General features: G+C 38.0%; 1 protein-coding gene across 5 annotated transcripts in view; it reads right to left on the reverse strand.

Moving 5' to 3' along the window:
* Positions 1–20024, reverse strand: part of TUBGCP5 (tubulin gamma complex associated protein 5) — a 47284-nt gene that overhangs the window by 22301 nt on the left and 4959 nt on the right. For 3 of the 5 annotated variants that reach the window (XR_006274907.1, XM_043494392.1, XM_038376213.2), the window contains exons 4-16: positions 19687–19783; positions 17581–17660; positions 14904–15042; positions 13528–13645; positions 12296–12385; positions 9161–9254; positions 8573–8819; positions 8211–8413; positions 7582–7697; positions 5639–5907; positions 4205–4403; positions 1941–2129; positions 149–331 (exon numbers count right to left, since the gene is read on the reverse strand). Coding sequence is in view for 4 of the 5 variants with exons in the window: in XM_043494392.1 (XP_043350327.1) it covers positions 149–331; positions 1941–2129; positions 4205–4403; positions 5639–5907; positions 7582–7697; positions 8211–8413; positions 8573–8819; positions 9161–9254; positions 12296–12385; positions 13528–13645; positions 14904–15042; positions 17581–17660; positions 19687–19783 (2024 nt within the window). In the remaining variant the exon portion in view is untranslated. The remainder of the gene's footprint in view (positions 1–148; positions 332–1940; positions 2130–4204; positions 4404–5638; positions 5908–7581; positions 7698–8210; positions 8414–8572; positions 8820–9160; positions 9255–12295; positions 12386–13527; positions 13646–14903; positions 15043–17580; positions 17661–19686; positions 19784–20024) is intronic. The other 2 variants (XM_038376400.2, XM_043494540.1) reach the window with 2 other exon arrangements.

Genomic DNA, 20024 nt, shown 5'->3' on the forward strand with positions numbered 1-20024 from the left:
TTCTTTTTGCGAATACAGACTAACACGGCTGCTACTCTGAAACCTGTAATATTTATGTATTTCATAAACCTATCATTTAAACAGGAAGGGAAAAGGAAACTGACTTTTTCTTTCACTGTTACTTTAAACTTAATCCAATGCGTTTTACCTTGAACTGTCCTCTGGGTAACGTTGTCCAACTGCTTCCTGGAGTTGGACATTTAGAAATGACACATTCTGCCAAGTTTCCTTTTCTCTTATTTTATCAAAAATAGATGTGTAGAAATCATACATAGTATCCCCAGCTTCAAGCAAGAAAAAGTTTCGCATTGCCTGCAAGTACTCTACCAGCCTAAACAGAGAATATACAAACATCTCTTCAATGTGCATTATAAATCTTCCTTTAACATAAAATGTTACATTATGTAATGCAAACCTTTAAAAATCTCATCACAACAAGAACTCCCAATTGAATCCCATACTCCAGGGAAGTTTATTATACATTATTTTTTCACATAAACATCACTTAAGTCCAGATGTAGCAAAATACTTAACCATGTGCGTAGCTCAAAGCATTGAAAGTAGTGCCACTGACTTCAGTAGGACTAGTCATGTACTCAAGCACTTTTCTGGATCAGGCCCTCAATTCAAGAACAGCTTGTTGGGAGAAATATTGCAGCTCTCTAACTGCAGAACCTGAAAAAATTCCAATGTCACTGGGAGTTTGCCTAAGTAAGTTTTGCTCCAATATCAGTTCATCTGTTAAATAAGGGGAAGAAGGGGTAGTAGTACTTCCCTATTTCACAGAGGTGCTGTGAGGATGGATACATTTAAAGACTGTAAGGCACTTAGATACTATGGTGATGGGGGCCACAGGAGTACCTTAAATAGAAAGATGGTGACCTAGGACCAGCTCAGAGGTCATGAGATCAGGCCACTTTACTCAACACAGCATGACAATATCACATAATTAGTGATACTGTAATGGCCAAATTCCAATTTAGATAATCATACTCTGTCTTCCTAAAATTTCTCCTATATTTTCAGCTGAATGTGTGAAAGCCTGGTTCCACTGAAGTAATGATAGCGTTGACATTGACTTAATTAGGGCCAGGATTTTACCCATTGTTCTTTCTAGGAATATTTACATTTGTAAATTTTTAACTCAGTTTTAATACTTCTCTACCCAGAAGTACTTAATACCATAATCTAGTGTCTGATTTAAGAAGTCTGTTTACCTTTAAATGTTATTTAATTAAAGCAAACGTATTAAAATACTATGTTTTTCTCAAGCTACTAACACTTTACTTTTTCTTTATCGTTATTATTTGTATTACAATAGAGCTTAGAGACCCAATCAGAGACTGGACACCCACCGTGCTTCATGCTGTACAAATAGATAGTAAGAAATGGTTCCTTCAAAAATGACCTTACAAACTAAGGGCTTGTCTACATTTAAAATGCTACAGCGGCACTGTAGTGCAGCTGCACTTCAGTATAGACACTATTTACACCGACTGGAGGGATTCTCCCATCAGTGCACGTAATCCACTTCTCCGAAAAACAACAGCTAGGTCTTCCATTAACCTAGTGCTGCCTACATGGGGACTTATATCAACTTAACGATGTCACTCAGGGATATGAATTTTTAATGCCCGAATGATGCAGTTATGCCAACATAATTTTCTAGTGTAGACTAGGTTTAAGTCAGTAATACAGAAAAAAGGGATAGAACACAAAAGAACAATGAATAGAGTGACGGTTGGAAAATATTATGTTAATTCCATGTTTTATTAGTGCTTCTGTTATTGTTTATCACAGCAGAATTAGAAGAGAAGATTAAACAGTTTGTAAAAGATTTCAACCACAAATCAATTTTCTTAAAATAATTGATGCTTTTACAGTATGGTATACCAATGATAATGGAATATGCTTTTTAAGTAGGATCTAATTTCATTTACCTGTAATCCTTCTTTAAAGTTTGCATTAGGTTGCCACAGCATTCCAGATATTGCTTATCTATGTGAGGATAAAGGCAAGACCTCAATGTCAGTTCAAATGTCTGGCATGTCACTGATTCAGAGGATCTATCCACGCAAACATCACCACCAGTAAATTTCTCATGAAAGTCACTTTGCTCCAAATACAACCTTCAAAATAAAAAACACACTGTTTAGCTGGAAAGGGAAGCTCTTTTCTGAACACTCTTCAATTTATCAAAATCCTTTCTGAATTGTGAACACAGAACTGGACACAGCATTCCAGTAGCAGTCGCAAAAGTGCCAAATATAGATTTGGGTAGCCTGCGTACTGCGTAAGAAGGGGATATTACTTCAATGCACAGACAGATAAGTCATAATCTCTCTCTTAATGGGATAAGACAAACCTTGGAAGTTATGAGAACTCCAGCCCTAGGTAGAGGTGGAAATACGCTGCTGGAGCCAGCTATTGGGTCTCTAGAAGACAGGTAACAACATGTGATGGGGGGGAAAACCACAGTCACTCTCCCTTCCAACTCTCACCAGAAAGTGGGTGTTTCCATATAGTGTCCTCCAGTGGAGGATATGGGTCACTGGGACGACCTGGGAGCCCAATATGTCTTTCTTCTCTTCCCTTTCCCTCTACCCTGCTACAGCAGCTCTAGCAGCAACCTGGTGTACCTAATGAACCACATGCTACTGCTTGCTGTCGTGGCAGCAACCGCAGCTTGGCCTTAAAATTTTCCTGTCCAATTATTATTTTGGCACATTGTCAACAACGTTTGCCAGAGAAACAAGTGAGAGAAGGTAAATGGCAATTTGTAACAGTATATATCTCAGCAAAAGCTGGACAGAATTTAATCAGACAAAGAAAAGTGCTCCGGGAGCTTCAGGGCTTTCCCCCACTAAATACCCAAGGCCAATTGGTATAATATACCATTGGAAAATCTCTGAGTCAGACATTTAACACTTAGGTTATGTCTATAAATGCAGCGCTGCAGTGGCTTAGCTGTACTGATAAACCTGGGCGCTGCAGCACATCTGGTGAAGACACTATGCTGACAGGAGAGAGCTCTCCAGTCGGCATAAAAAAACCCACCTCTGCAAGCAGCATAAGCTCTCCCACAGACATAGTGCTGTGCACACACACATGTTGGGGTAAGCTCTGTCACTCATGGGGGTAGAATATTCACATCCCTGCGCAACATAAGTTTTGCAGACATAGGCATAGTGTAGTCATAGCATTAGTAAGCCAAAGCCAATTAGTTTATCAGAGTAGGGTCAAAATCATCATTACACTACAGCAAAAGCTATCAACAGGTAAAATCATTGTAGTGCAAGTCTGGTTTCCATCATTTCAGAGCAGAGATTGTCTTGATTGACAAAAGGATTGAGTTAACCAGCCTATCAACTTTTAAGAGAATATTCTCATCCACTGAGAGAGATTATGTACATAACTCAACTACTAATTACAGTATTCTTATAATACATTGTACCTGTTAAACTGTAAGGTTGTTTAACTTCACAATGAAAGCTTTTAAATACAACCAAGAACTAAAGGCACCATTGTTACATTAGTTTGAGAAGCAGGAACACAGATCTACCTATTGGTATGTAGGAGAAATAAATAGCTACCATTCTCACAACTAACTATTATGACCTATGTAAGACCGTTAAAATCAACGTATTGCTGCTCTGCTAGTTTCCTCACATTACCCTATCACAAAGGAACAATTATTTTTGTGGTCTTTTTCCTGAAAGGTTTGTTTTAAACTACTGTTAAACTACCACAGTAGAATTTTGCAAGATAAATCTTTGTGATGATAGGCCAAAGAGAGACATGTTGATTCAAATGAAAGACATTTTACATAACGTGCCATGCACACACATTAAAAATATTACATTTTTCTACAGCATTTGTTCTATCATAATTCGAGAAATTATATCTACTTTTTTTGTAATAAAATTTGCTATGCTAGAGACAGTTCCCATATTCACTAAAAACATTTGAGTCCTACTAGATGTAGTAGGCATATACAGAACCATTCTTGAATACTCATTTTAATAATTTATATTTTTAATGAACCTTTGGCCATTCATAAGATGCCTGAGACAATGCTTAGCCGTGCTCCCCTTTAGGCTTGTTCCTGAGCTTGTTTGTTTTAAGCAGAAATAGCAAAAGTTTATGCCTTGTGGCTTCTGACAACACAGTGGTGAGATCAGTTATCTTTCAGGTGTTCAATTACCTAGCAAAGTTAATAGCCAGCAATGGATCATGAACATCATCCAGCTCCAAGTGTCTCTCTGCTATAGACTGCATCTTTATCAAACTCTGCTTTGTAGCTTGTTGTTCTGTAATAATATCTGGAACAGATTCTTCCCCATGCCGCAGACGGGACTGCACAGACTCCAGAAATAGTGTGTACAAACTCTTTCTTTCTGCATCTGAAGTGGATAGTAAAATATATGGTAAATATTATTCTAAGAAACAATGTTGATTATATTAGAACAACTAAGTTAAGGAGATTAACAAACCCAGTTTTGCTTGTTATATTTCCATATGCAGCATCAATAGAATTTAGGCTGTGATTTACAAGGTACTTAAGCACACATCTAACTTTAAATATTGATATTAATAGGACTATTTATATGCTTAATGTTGGGTACATACTGAAATATCTTGCTGAATTGGGACCTAAAATATGAAATTAATATTTCTGAAAATATTAAACCCTTAAAGACTATCGATATAAAGTAACTGTCAGCCATTAATATAAAACTTGTTTTCAATGACTGTTTATCCTCCCATGCCAAAAGGGATAACACAGATGTAAAAAGGGGTTGCAAAACAGTTCAAAGCCACCTCACTCTACATTTAAATAGAAAGGGACTTGTATACCTACAAATAGCGGATTTATATTGTCCCATGTGAAGACGACAGATATCACAGCTCCCACTACTGTCCTTTGTGTACCATTATTGATGATGGTTACTCCAAATATTCAGCATGCCTACAGTTATATCAAGCTCTTTGGACAGATCATCAACGGGCTTTCCTCAAATCAGGAATCCTATTTATTACCTATCATTCCTAAACCAATGAACTACTCAGTAATGGGAACCAATTGATTAATCACATAATAAGAAAAGAGTTTTATGGTTTGAAGAAAGATTTTCAGTACAAAGTAACGAGAGAATTTAAAATAATGTTTAAGAGCAACTTAAAACTAAGAAAAGCAAAGAAATTCTGAATTAAGGTAAAAATTCAGTTCTTACATTGTTGTGTGTCAGGGGTCTTGGAACAGAACCAGTTGTTTCAAATCAGATATGAAGTTACAAACCACACAGTGCAAGCATAACAAGGAGAGTTATATACTCTAAAACAGGGGTTCTCAAACTGGAGGTCGGGACCCCTCAGGGGGTTGCGAGGTATTACATGGGGGGTCGCAAGCTGCCAGCCTCCACCCCCAACCCTGCTTTGCCTCCAGCATTTATAATGATGATAAATATATAAAAAGGTGTTTTTAATTTATAAGGGGGGGGTCACAATCAGACAGTACAAAAGTTTGAGAACCACTGCTCTAAAAACAGTGGATTATAATGGAAACACGAATACACCCTAAATACACAAATGCTGTTAGACACAGTGAAGAATAATATTTTACACAACTTATTTTCACCTCTTGATGCAGCTTGCCATGGAGAATCATCTTTGGATTGAAGGTTCTTCAACAGTTGCATGGACTTTCCAGCCATGATGATTTGTTTTAGTACTGGTTTCAGAAAGGAGACCATTGTGTGCTGCCTACTTGAGGGAGCCTGATCACTTCCAGAGCTGGCACTGGCATTATCACTCATTTTCTCTTCATTCTCCATCTTTTCTGACACACTATATAATGTGTAGGTAGCATACCAAAAATCCCTGTGATTAACTGGGACATTTTTGTTTCTATAACGGAGAGAGAAAATAACTCAGTGCTGGCTCCTGAGCCTGAACTCAGATGAGCCCTGAGGTAAGGGTGAAGCTTTGGTGAAGGTGGGGCCATAGGGAAGTGGCCCTTGGAATTGAAGGCAGTTTTGCTAAAAGGACATGGTGGCACATGGCTGCTATTCTTAGGGTCCCTGGACTGAGACCCAGAGTAGTGGGTGGGCCTGGATCCCCTGCATAGGCCACTGGAGAATTGGTCTACAACCAGACACTGATAAACCCCCAGAAGGGGAACTGAACTACTTAGTAACCCAGCTGGAGAGCTTAGACCAGGATAGACCCAGAGGGCAAAACCACTGCCTCCAGGGAGAAAACTCTAGTGGTATAGCCCAATACCAGGGCTCGAACTATTTAAAGATCAGACACAGGTGCTCCTGTGAGATGGGTGCCATGCCATTACACTAATACATACAACTGAAATCCAGGAGAAATGTAAGTAACCAGACCAAACGCTCAAACTGGAATTTATTCAGGAGGTTAATTATTCAAAATACCATGTATCTTTAATTACAAATGATTGATACTTTTAGGTTTAATAAATAAAATAGAAAAACCCTACATCACTATGTAGGAGTCTCCATACAAATAACTAAAGTGAAACTGAATACCAGATAACACGCACGTGTCTGAAATGCCTCAAAATTTAATACCCAACAGATGCACTATAATACTTCAGTAGCTTTTGTTTTAGCACATCCCAGTAAAAAATAGGTAAAACAATTCTCATGGGAAGTTAAATTTATAGATAAGGCTTCCTACTCAACTACTGTTAGTTAACTGCTAAAAATAATCTAATTGTACATTAATGTCATCCTAAATAGGCGAGAGTCCTGTTTTAATTGAAAGTCTTAGACTGAAAGGAAAAGAAATGTAATAGGACACAACAACATTATTAAGGTAAAAGTTCTGGTGCCAGCAGTTAATCATCTTCCACAGTAAACAAAATCTGTGCTTCCACAGGTCATACAAAGTGCTTAGTTTTTTTAACCAATTGCCCTTACTTGTTGAACAGCTAGAAAAAAGCTTGAGTAATACTACACAGTGGGGGGGGAAAGCTTAATAGCTATAGACAGTTATAACAATTTTAGTATTTCTGCATTTTTCTATTTTAAACTACTATACTGTAAAAAACAGATCATCAAAATGTAATGTGCAAACAGAACTAATTCTCCTAACTGATGCTGAAAGGAGTATACAAATAACTCAAGACAGTGTTTTATCTTATGTTTCTGTTCCAAATAGCAATAGGTTTAATATCACTATCTTGCCATGCATTAGGAAAAAAATTAATAATTTTATTATGGGTACATTTAGGAAAATTGATCAAATTTCTTGAAAAAAACTGAGTATTTGTGGTTTGATGGGCAACTTCATATTTTTAATTTTGCATTTTTCAAAATTAACTTATTTCTATACCATAACAACTATTAGGGTCACTGTCTCACTACCTCATGTCATTTCTCCCATATAGACTAGAGACGGATTTAAAAAAGTAGGGATTTAAAAAAAAATCAGATCATTTCTAGCTGTTTTATCAAATGAAATTGTCATGCCACCATCCAGTTTGTCTCTTCAACAGCTATAATGTTTATGTAGGCCACAATGTTTTGATCCGTTCAATATCATCATCCATACCTCTGAATGATAAATTCCTTAGCAGGATCAAACAAGTTACCATGGACAATCCACTCATCCACTGTCTGCAAATACGGCCTTACTGTTTCAACCCAAAGACAGAAGAGGAGGGATACCTGAAATGAAGAGTAAACACCATTTGCTGGATTTTATAAACACTGGGCAAAATTAGATACTATTTCAAATAAAATAGCTACTATACGCTGCAGAGAAGCCAATCTAAAGAACTGTGCAAATATGTACATACACATGTACATACTATTTTTTTAAAAACTTGACCAAACATAATGTTGAACTAAAAGCAATGCCGTGCAGTCAGTTAAATGTAAGCAGACACCCTGCAATTTTCTCCACACTTCTTTCTCAATTCCCTTCAGTCCTAACCAGCAACCTTCATTATTTCCAGTCCTAAGTCTCTTTTGAGCACGAAGTGCCAGTCACAGTAGATTGTGTGGTTTATAATATAGATAACTGGAGAATAGGATGAGACCATGATGATGTACTTCATTTGTGACCTAACAGGCTTGTAAATCAATTCTTCAGTGGTAAAAAACTTCACATAAAACCTTGTTAAACAATATTCTAGTTACTGTGTGTCATAATAAAATAAAAAGTTAGATTTGACATACTGTTTGCTCAGATGCTTCTCCAACGTTGTCATATTCAAGAATAGCTTTGTAGAGTGTATTAAGCAAATGAGATGCTCTTAAAACATTTCGAGTGTCAGGTGGTACTTCTGCTACCCCTGTGCTGAAAACTTTGTGAAGTACCTTAAGCTGCGCCAGTCGAGGTGACAACTTATCTACTACTATTGAAAGAGTGACTGTTTTGTCTGCAAAACCAAAAATACACAAAGATAACCATTTTTAGCAAGCTTATATAATTTTTAAATATTGTATAGCATTTTATACAACTATTTTCATAGTTTACACTTAGTTGTACAACATTCTCACAATTTCCTATTATAAATTAAATATCCCCTACACTGTACCTTTGTTGATTATGCATTTCTCAATTTCAGTAAGTTCTTCTTTGAAACTAATGAAGTACTTGTACAAGGCCCACATAAAAGCTTGGTAGGTTCTAAATGGGGGTTCTGTAGTTTTCTTGGGAGTGGAAATGGTTCCAGGTATTACATTTTCTGAGCTGTGCCCCATCACTTCATCAATGAACTTCTGCAGCCTAAACACAACTTGTCCATATGCTGCTATCTGCTCCAACACTGATCTTAAGCAGTTCTACAAAATAAGGTTTTTCAGAATTATCTAATGAATATTAATCCTTTTTACAAGACCAGAAGTCCCAAGAGATATAAAAGGTAAAATGACTGCTGAATTTAAGAGATAGTGAAATTATGTTTATCACTGAATTATCATTTCTTTTATGGCATCTGCCCATTCAGTTTTGTTTTATTAAATCCAAATGTGTGTTGCTTAAGTTAAAAACAGGTGTGGAAACATTGCTATTTTTCCACAGGAAGTTTAGTTTCCTATTCCCCCCAAATATTCAAGCCCTCTAAAGACAGGCATATTAAATTAAGATTTGAATAAAATCAACCCAGGTTGATCAAATAACTTACATGGGTCAAATGAGTTACAATAATGTCATTTCTCACAGTCACCTTTCCCTCATTCAGCTGAAATATAAAGAGCTTCTTCACCCCTGAAAGAAGCCTGGAAAGCAAGAAAAGGTGAGCATTCTTAAAAACAAAATCATCATAATTATATGGATTAGAAAATATAAGTCAAATCCTTAAGAGGAAAATTTAGTCTTACTTACCTGAAAATTTCCTTTCTTAGTGTAGGTCTACACTTTGAGCTGGATGTGTGATTCCCAGCTCCAGTAGACAAACGCATGTTAGCTCTGATCAAATTAGTGTGCTAAAAACGGAATATAGCCGCAGTGTACGAGCAGCTCAGAGTCCATGCCTATGATCTTGAATGGGATCATTCTAAGGGCAGCTAACCCTTCCCACTGCTCATACCAGCGTGGCTATGAACTATTTTTAATGTGATAGTTCAGTCAGAGCTAGCATGGGTATGTCTCCTCAAGCTGGGAATCACGTCCCACTCAAAATGTAGACGTACCCTTAAAGTCAGAGTTTAAGGCAAGAGGGGACCACCAGATCATCCAGTCTTACCTCCTGTAAAATCACAGGCCAATAAATACCACCCAGCCCCTGCCATGCCAAGCCCAACAACCAGAATTAGACCAAAGTACTACAGCCCTCAAGAAACTCAACAATTGTGTGCCACAAGTAGAGAACGGGATGGACCAAAGTGCACCAATAACCAAGGCCCTTGCACTGGCAAGGAACTGATGTGGTGATACAAATTCAGATGATTCTAGCAAGTGACCCATCTTGCAAAGGAAGGTGAAAACCCTCCCTGCAGTGTCCCTCCCCTATCTACTCTGGGGGGAAATCCCTTTCTGATCCCACATGTGGTGATCAGTTAGACCTGAGCATGTGAGCAAGATCCACCAGCCATGCACCTAAGAAAGAGAGTTCCCCATACCACCTCAGGTCATCATTCCCCCCAGTCTAATGTTCCATCTCAAGCAATGGCCATTTTTCTTCAAAGTAATAAGATCCACAGATTCATTACAATGGTACTTCAGCCTGCTTGCAATCTGGGAACAGAACTAGACCTGTCAGTCACTGGCAGCATGGGAATACCCAAGTATACTTTGAAGAAAAAACAAAACATTTTAAACTCCACATAATGAAAACAAATCCAAATCCTTGGATGACAATTTCCATCTCTAATCTGGATGATCCATTTGTTTCCATGGTCAGCCAGATCTGTGAATTGTATTACTCAAAAAAAGGATCTTTTCAGCTAAGCAAGGGTAAATTTTTCCTGTTCTTCTTCATGCTAAAATCCACAGATATGTTACAATGAGATTTTCATAGCAGTGTTCCTCCAGAATGTGAAGTAGAATCATCCTTTAAATATGGACATCCAAAACTAGGTAGATAATACATAAATATCTCCTCCGCCTTCTGCTGGGCACTAGGGCATATAGAGGACTTAGCCAAAAGGAAATAAATTGCACTGGCCAAGATTCAATTACCAATATGCAGACTTTGGTGAACTAATGGCTGTCCAACTGATCTCAATGCAGGAGATATAACTAATCTGCCTTGAGATTGCCAATGCTCCTAAAGACAGGACTTTGATGCTCAACCAGAAGAGGAATATTTCTTGAACTTATTTAGGGAATGACAGTTTGAGGACTACCTAGCTAAATTAAAAGTACAATATTGTTCTCATTAGAGAAAGCTCCTAACTTCAAATAAAATAAACCCTCATCTGATTGGAGATTATAACCTGAAACCAGGTTAAATTTTGATTGGGGAAAACTGAGGAACTTTCTGGCATCATAAAACGACTAGCAGATCAGGTTCTGCCCCCAAACTGCAAGCCGGTTGAAGCACCATTGTAGCAGATTTGTGGACCTTATCACACAGAATGGGACATCAGGTTAAATTTTCATCCTAAAAAGCCTTATGTTGGGAATTATTTTCTGTAAATTCTAAAGTTTAAGATAACTTGCATTATAATAAATATTTATAAATTGGATTTCCAGCCTGACAACTGAGGCCCTAACAACAATTATTGCAACAACAAAAAAAATTTGAATTAAAAATCATTAAAACATCCTCAAATCCTGTCAGTGGCAAACCTATAGGATAAGAAAAAACCTGGACACAAGTCTTGAACTTCTCTCTGAAGCTCAACAAACCCATGTCTGGTAGATTGTTTAAAGGAAGAAAGCTTCAAAGATGTAGGCCCTCCAGTGCACATCACAATGTCATCCATATCTTTAGCATTTAACATCAAGAACCAATGGACTGTTACTGCTGTGTTAAGACATAGCATAAGAGAGGCAAACCCTCAGCTGGCCATATAAGGTTTACTAAACTGTAACCTACATTGTAAATGGCATTTGGAAGCCAAAAATGTTCAGAAGCAGCAATCTGTCATACTCAAGAGATGCCAGCATTTTTTACTAGCTGAAACTTCCAGGTACCTTTCCAAGGTGGCTTTAAGTAGAACAGAATGTAGAAATCTAGCATTGATACTGAAAAGGGGTGGATCAGAGAGAAATGGTTGCAACCACAAGGCCAGCTTGGAATAAATAGAGGGCACAGTAGCATGACTACATGGCACTATTGTCACCTGGGAATCAGAGAGCAATAATGGGTCCATTGTGATCCAGAGAATGTAAACAATATTGCTGAAGATCAGAAATACATCTCCAACAGAACACACGGTCACGGTCTCAGTTCTTTCTTTTAGAGGTTTCCTCCTAACCCTCACTTGAATTGAGCTTTAAAGTATTTTTATAGTCAGAAAAATAAAATGACATCTTTTTACTCAACAAATCTACGCTCTGTTTGTGCACTGAGTCCTTTCAATGCAAGTGACAGTTTTTTGTACTGCACAGTCAATACAGTTATGAAAGATTGAGCTGGCTTATTTTCTGGCTTGTGCATTAAAACTATTAAGAATATTGCAATTACAGAATCTTTACTATTGGTGATGGTGCACAGATTAGAAAGAAAGCACACAGCAATATTTCTTTTCTGACATTGAAAGCCAACTGCAAATCTGTCTCCTAGGAAAAACAACACTATGATGCACAATTTTTTAATCATTTTAATATTAAATAAATTTCATATGCAAGTATTTCAGGGATTCCTGCTTACCAGAGAGTTTCCCGGATAACCTGTGTTTCAGTTACAAGAGTTCTTTCTTCTGGCATATATAAGGGATCACTGCTGTACAAGTGTTGGTCCCTAAAAGAAGAAAATGTACTATTAATTAAAAAAATGGAATCCCAGCTGAAGTGTTTACAAATAAGAATCAAGCAGTAATCTTAAGGCTCATTTCTCCCCTAATTTATACCTCTGACTTCAAAGACTTTAATGAAGCTGTGTAGGCTGTAAACAAGAGCAGAGTTTGACTCTAAACCTCTCTAGAGGCAAAAAAAATATGAAAAGCCACCAAAATATTATCCAGTCATAGCCCAACAACCATTAACTAGCAAATATTTGAAGTATTACATTAATTTTAGTATTCCAACTCTCAAATGTTTAATTACTTAGTAATGTGGTGAATCCAGTTTTTGACTCAATGATTATCAAAAAGAACATGTATCTGTTTTAAATATATTGAAGTCACGAGTAACCATAAAATTGGATCACAAATAACCACCAAATCCCACCTCCACCTCAAAGTAACACATGCTATCTCAAAAACTCACAAAGGGAATGGAAATTCCTTCACCTCTAAATATGAATACAGGATCATAAGGAAAAGTTCTACAATTATTCATAGACTTTCCATGATTTCTTTACCGGTAGATTAAAAGATTTTAGTGTAATATGTTAGGATTATTGAACTTTTTGGTATTTTAATGCATTTTTATCATGGATAATAATAGTTATTTATACAATTTCTTAGCTCAAAATTCAACCAAGCCAAACACGTTCACTGGCAGTGAATGTGTGCACAAACCAAATCACAATTTGGTATTGCCCTACACATGCTAAATATGTCCAAACTGAGATTTGGAATTTGTGATAGACACAACAGCACTTGCTTTGTTTTAAATTCTGACATTGGGAAGGACAGTAACACACAAGACATTTTATGCATTTTTACTGGGGTGGGAGAACTATGACTGTTCAGCACAATAAGCAAAAGCTAAAATTATACTGGCTCATTTTGTTCAATTTGCACTTACTTAGTTTTCAATATATAAATATATTAAACTAAGTTAGTAATGAATGCTAACTCCCTATTTTGGAAGAGTACACACATTTTACATTTTAACAGTATCGCAGCTTAATGAAAATCATTATTCATTCATTAAACCATTATCTGGCTTTATTTAATATCAGCGGTGAACATGTAAGTGTTCGTTTTCTTTTCTTACCAGACAGCAGCTAAATTGGAATGTAGGTGCAAACTGTGAGAAAAACGAGGAGCTCTTCCTGTCCAATATTGAGGAACCACATGCTGTTCCAGCCAGCTGCGCGCATCAGGCTCACCCACTGGTAAGACATTTGACAGTCAGTGAAGGATTTTCATTTATGTAAGGAGGGCTTATAAAAGACAAAAAGAAGTCTCACCAATAAGCAACCAAACAATGAATTAGCTTCAGGATACAGCTGCATTCAATGAAAGGGCTAATTACTTCTGTTTGCACTTTATTACATGTACAATCATGGTAATTGGAATTATAAGTTAGTTTACACACACAGGTGCCTGGCCTTTTGAAAAATCAGGCCCTAAAAATGGGATATATTAAAATTTATACATCTTTCCATCTTAAAGAAATCTACATTTTACAAAAAGAAAAAGGAGTACTTGTGGCACCTTAGAGACTAACAAATTTATTAGAGCATAAGCTTTCGTGAGCTACAGCTCACTTCATCGGATGCAGTGAGCTGTAGCTCACGAAAGCTTATGCTCTAATAAATTTGTTAGTCTCTAAGGTGCCACAAGTACTCCTTTTCTTTTTGCGAATACAGACTAACACGGCTGCTACTCTGAAACCTACATTATTTTAGACAATAGTAGAAACAATATATACAAAACCTATATTAAAGGTAACAAAGTAAGGTGCCAAATACCAGTAAGCTCACCCAATAGTCAGGGTGCCCCTAATACTAGGCACTCAGTACATTACCTACAAATTATTTTTCCTAGTTCCAACTCCCATGACACTGAGCTTCACAGATAACCAGCTTCTATTCTAGGTGCAATATCCTACTGTGCGCTTTCCTATAATTTCACAGCTGTCATGAAAACCGACTGAAACCAATCTGAAGGGGAGCCATTAGTGTCCTATTTATTACAGGCATTTTCATTCATTGAATTATACTATACCCAAGCGCACACAAATGTTTTTCTTAATACCTGCTTTTATTTCAGTGTTAACATTTAATAACATTTAAGCTTTGTATTATGTCTAGATAGATTTAAGTTGTGTTTATCTGATGTGCATTTATCCCTACAGCAGCATTGGTGTGCATATTCCCATAGGAATAAATGGAAGTCTTTCCATTGACTTTATTGGAAATTGGATCGAACCTTCATTAAACACAAATGAGGCATTACCATTTTACTCTAAGAGTAACTATAATATATAACCAAACTCAAAACCTTAACTACAGTGACAATACCAGAGCACCTTAATATAGAACAACAACTATGGAAGAATTAGGTAGCTACATATGAGTGAGAATCATTTATTTGGAATCCATTTGTTATGAGATCCCTCTATGAAGAGAATTTTGAACAACAAACCTTTCCATGTGACCTGAGACACTGTTTTCTTGTTTTGGTCTTGTTCTTCTTGTGGTGTCTTGTCTACTTGAATGCCAGAGTCTTCCCTGCTCAGAGGTTGTTGAGCATCCTCCTCCTCTTCACTTTCTTCAGACCAATTCTATCAAGTATGACAAGATCAAGTACATTTTTAGTGCAACGTGCCTGAGGGAAGGAAGTATACTCGGTCCTTCTTGGCAGGGAAAGTCAATGTAACATGTCTACTTTCTGTCTTCTGTCTAAAAAAAAAAAAAAAAAAAAAAAAAAAAAAAAGGCATGAGGGAAACTAAAAGGAACCCTGAAAATAATTTGATTTTTTTTCCCCAAAATTTATTTTATAACAACATGAGCCAAACTGTTAAGTTACAGACATCATCAAAATAGTAAGCTTTTTTTGAGCAGTGACCTTGTATTTCTACATATCTTACTCCTAGGGGAATTCTGCACCACTGGTCGTGAGCAGAATTCATGTCCGCTGCAGATTTCTTTCCTTCCCCTCAGAAAAATGTTTTTCGGACAGGGAAGCAAAGGGAAGCTACAAGAGCGACCGCACGTGCCTCTCCAGCAGGGCAGGTGCATCATCTCGGGTGCCTGAAGCAGCCCCAGAGAGGTAAATCACTGCAGGACGGGGTGGTGGGGGGATGTGGTGGTGCTGGGGATGCCTCGGCCAGGTCCAGGTCAGACCCTCCACCCAACACTCCCATGCATCCGAACCCCCTCATACACAAACCCCAACCTCCCAAACCTCGTCCCCCGCCCCCAGATATCCCCCTGCACTCAGCATGCCCCAGCCAGTGGCTCCTATCCAGTATCAGGCTCACCTGCTAGTACCAGCTGGGCTGGGGAGGAGCACACTTCTCCTGCATGGAGCAGCCAGGGCCAGGTCACCCACCCCACCCCCAGAAACCTCACCTCCCCCCTCTTCCTGCCTCCATTGCTCCTCAGCCACGGGGGAAGGGGTCACCGTATTGGGAGCTGCCTCCCCATCCACCCAGCTCCTGTGCATTCAGATCCCCTTACCCAGACCCTTCGCCGAGCCTCTCCACCCCCATGAACCCTCTGCACACGTACCCCCACTCCACGCCCCACCTCTATGCATCTGGACCACCCTGATGAGCCCCCCACACCCAGACCCCCAACCAACTGCACCTGGACCCCTGTCCCACTCCCCCAGCACCCAGACTCGCCACCCCGCACTTAGCCCCAACCACCTTCACCTGGACCCATCTCCACCCAAAGAGTCTCATTGCCCCTGCATACAGACACCCCACTGAGCTGCCCACATCCCAACTGCCCCACACAGAACCCTCTTGCTCCACACCTGGATCCCCCGCACACTAAATCCCTCCACATTTGGATCCTGATGGGCTAAGCCTGCCTGCACACACCTGGTGCGCCTGGCACAGAGCCCTTGGGTGTTTCTGGGGCAGGACTAGCCCTTGCACTGTGTCCAGGTTGGGTGCAGCATGGATACACTAATTAGGATACACTATCTATACCCATTTACTGAAGCAATTATATAACATAACTTCCATTTATTTAAATTCTTAATTTTTACTTGTGTTCAAAAATGGCGAAGGATGCATTTTAATGGCTATTAGCCAGGATGGGCAGGGATGGTGTCCCTAGCCCCCGTTTGCCATGGAAACGGGATGGATCACTTGATTTCCTGTTCTGTTCATTCCCTCTGAAGCACCTGGCATTGGCCACTCTCGAAAGACAGGATACTGGGCTAGATGGACCTTTGGTTTGACCCAGTATTGTCATTCTTGGATTCTTTATGTTATTTACTGTTTTATTTTTTTTACATGTGATTTGTGTTAAGATCTATTTGGATGGAAATTCAATCAAAATGCACAAACATTTTTCATTAAATAAAAACTCAAACCTGCTAGATAGATAAGACAAAAAGTTGATCAATGTTTATAAAAATACATTTTGAATTTCAAAATTACTGATTTATCTAAACAAAGAAAATATTGGTCTGTAGTTAGTGAATTGAATGAATTGTTTCTGATCACCATGTCCTTCAAAATCTTAGATCTCATCCTCTAATACCTGGTTTTTACTTAGACTGGAAGAGACAAACAAACTTTCCTGCTTTTTCCAACTCCCAAACAGCTTAACCTTGGATTTACTTGTCATTGATCTGAAATGAACAAAATAGGCTTCTGCACCTGCAGAAGAAGCTAATGCAGTAAAAAGCTGGCTTAACACTTCAACAAACTCTGGTTCCAAGTGCTTACGGAGTGACTTTCACCAGTTCAGTGGTCTGACTTTCTTTAAAACATCAGCAGCAAGCATGTACTACTTAATACAATAATTTAAATAGAAAATATTGTAACAGATTAGAGTAAATTTAGGCCTTAACAGATTGTCAAATTCTAATTTAATTTTTATTTTAAAAAATAAACCAGTAATAAAAAAACTGGTCACAAAAAAATCTAAACAATTGTTTTTGTCCACCATGATATAGCCTCCCCTTCCATGATCCAAAACATTAGTTGATTTCCTGACTCTCCACTGCTCTAGAAAGAATATGCCCTACCATAGCTCCCTACATCAACAAGCCATAAATTATTTGCTTTTGTGAACGTCTATAATCCTAAATATCATATATACTGTCTGTAAGAACAGTCACTTTTAAGATATTACTTACTGGTGTGTCTATGTCAGGACCAAAATCAATTTCTTCACCTTCCATCAAGTAGTTTCTCCAGTCAAATTCTTCTCCTTTTTCTAAAAGGAATACAAGTGAGACTCAATATTTTTGTGCTTAATTTCCAACTTCCTCTATAACGAGACTTGGAAATTTTTCTAAAGGTGCAGACTGACAAGAGATACTCTTCCATTCAAAATTGTCATTTTCTTTAGCAATGATATAAAATTTTCATTGAAGATTTAAGTGGTGAGAGATGAATTATCTGTTTCTTTCTTTACCTATATACTTTTCTCCTGAAGTGCTTCTCTGATTCCAAGTTTTAGACTCACACAATTTGCAATATGGTGTATTCTCATCCCATTTGCCTGATTTCACCTCTTCCTGCATCGTGTCATATCTATCTTAGGCCTCAATCCTGCAAAAGACTTGCAAGAGTGCATCTCTTTACATACTGAGTAATCCCATTCACTTTAATGGAACTACTCCCAGTGCATAAAAATTGTCTACATTCCAAAGAAAAACCAGCAGCACTGAGTCTCAGAGCTTGGATCAACTGACTTGGGCTGGTGGGGCTTGGGGCTAAAAACAGCAGGCTAGACATTCCCGCTTTGGCTGGAGCTTGGGCTCTGAAACCTGGTGAGGGTCTCAGAACCAAGCTCCAGCCTGAGTCAGAATGTCTGCACTGCTATTTTTAAGTACAACAAGCCCAAATGACCTGGCCTTTGAGACTTAGTGCCATGGGTTTTTCTTTGTGGTGTAGATTTAACAAAAGTAACACATGGACAAGTCTTTGCAGGATCAGGAACCCAGACTGTAAATTACTTAGGGCAGGTAACTTGTCTTTCCTTCTGTATAAAAGAATATGTACACCATAGTGCTACAGGTAAATATTATTAAAATAAAATAATCACAAACCATATAAAAATATACTTTAATCCAATAGGCAGGTTACTCATAACTGGAATTTTCTTAGATGACCTCTGCATGTTCACATTCTTGGGATGTGCTGACAATGCAATCCAAGCTGCATCACTGGTGCATTCCAAGAGTGGAAATGTGCAGAGGCTACTCTAAAAATTTTAAGATACAAGGCTTCTTCTCTCTCCTCCCCCCCCCGCCCGCCAGTTTCTAGACTAAAATGTTTGTTTAGAACCATTTTTTTAAATGGCTATTTTTCAGCATTGCAAATGAATACCACAAGGATGTGTAGTATCCCAAACACATTTTTCTCACGTGTTCCATTCTTCTCATCCTTTTATTCTTGATCCACTGGGGCTTGTAAATTTACCACCTTTTGTTTATAGTCAGAAACACAGGGAAATTGTACTACATATTACTACAAAACCGGGAGACTACATAAAATTAACTCTTGGTAAGTTAAGGTGGATAACTAGATGTTGCCATGTTAAAATTGGTTACAACAGAAAAGCAATATTTTTAATTTAAAATGAAAAGATTACGGAAATAACCAAACTGTATTATGTCAAGTTACAGCATAACTATCTTGTGTGAAATTACATGTGAAGTTACTAGTTTTAGATAGATTTTATTTTTGGCTTGGTTCAGTGTAATGAAATGGTCAGGATAGACACTGTTGGAAAGTGAAGTCCTTTATTTACTCACGCAGCAGATACAGCAGTAATGAAAGCTTCCTCCAGACTCACCAATGTGCATCAATCATCACAAAGAGGTTCGACAAGTGACAAAATATTTCACTCACTGGCCCCTCTGCTGAGAGGGTATTAACTGTGACAGTCATTTCCCACTTGTGGGAACAGAAGAGAGATCACAGACTCATTTAAACACAACGCACCAAATGGCCCTCAGATTGCAACCAATGGGGGTGGATTTGAACGAGCAACCCAGATGGGAAAGTCACAACATTAACCTTTTCCCCCACCCCCAAGCCTTCTAGTTTTCAGTGTGTCTTAGATGTATAGGTAAATTAGATACAAGATTAAAAACCCACAAAAGATGACCAGTAGAGGATCTTGAAATGAATTCAGACATGATGTTATAAGACTGAAAAGGGAAAAAATAAGTCCTATCAGATTGTCACTTGTCTGTGTTTTTCATTTCAAATATAAAGACCTTGTAACCTACCCACTTCTTTATCTCTTGGCTTTTCCAGATAGCTGGTGTTGGAAGGAGAATCAGACAAGCACAGTAGGAGAGATAGTATGGCGTAATGAGCATCTGTCTTTAAAAACACACAAGAAAAAAATCAATAAATGGAATAAAATGGTTTAAAAGACTTTGGGAAATGAACAGACTAGAATGTTGTATGCCACAGTGTGTAGTATTAGCCCTCACAGCTCATCTCAAATTAATGGATATCCTAATTTACTTATTTTGTTCCAATACAAACTGAAAGTCTAGTCACCTAAAATTCTTGTTTAAATTATGCTAAACATGACAAATTAAAGCACCTCAACTAAAAG

This window comes from Dermochelys coriacea, chromosome 1 (genome assembly GCF_009764565.3).
Source record: "Dermochelys coriacea isolate rDerCor1 chromosome 1, rDerCor1.pri.v4, whole genome shotgun sequence".
NCBI lineage: Eukaryota > Metazoa > Chordata > Testudines > Dermochelyidae > Dermochelys > Dermochelys coriacea.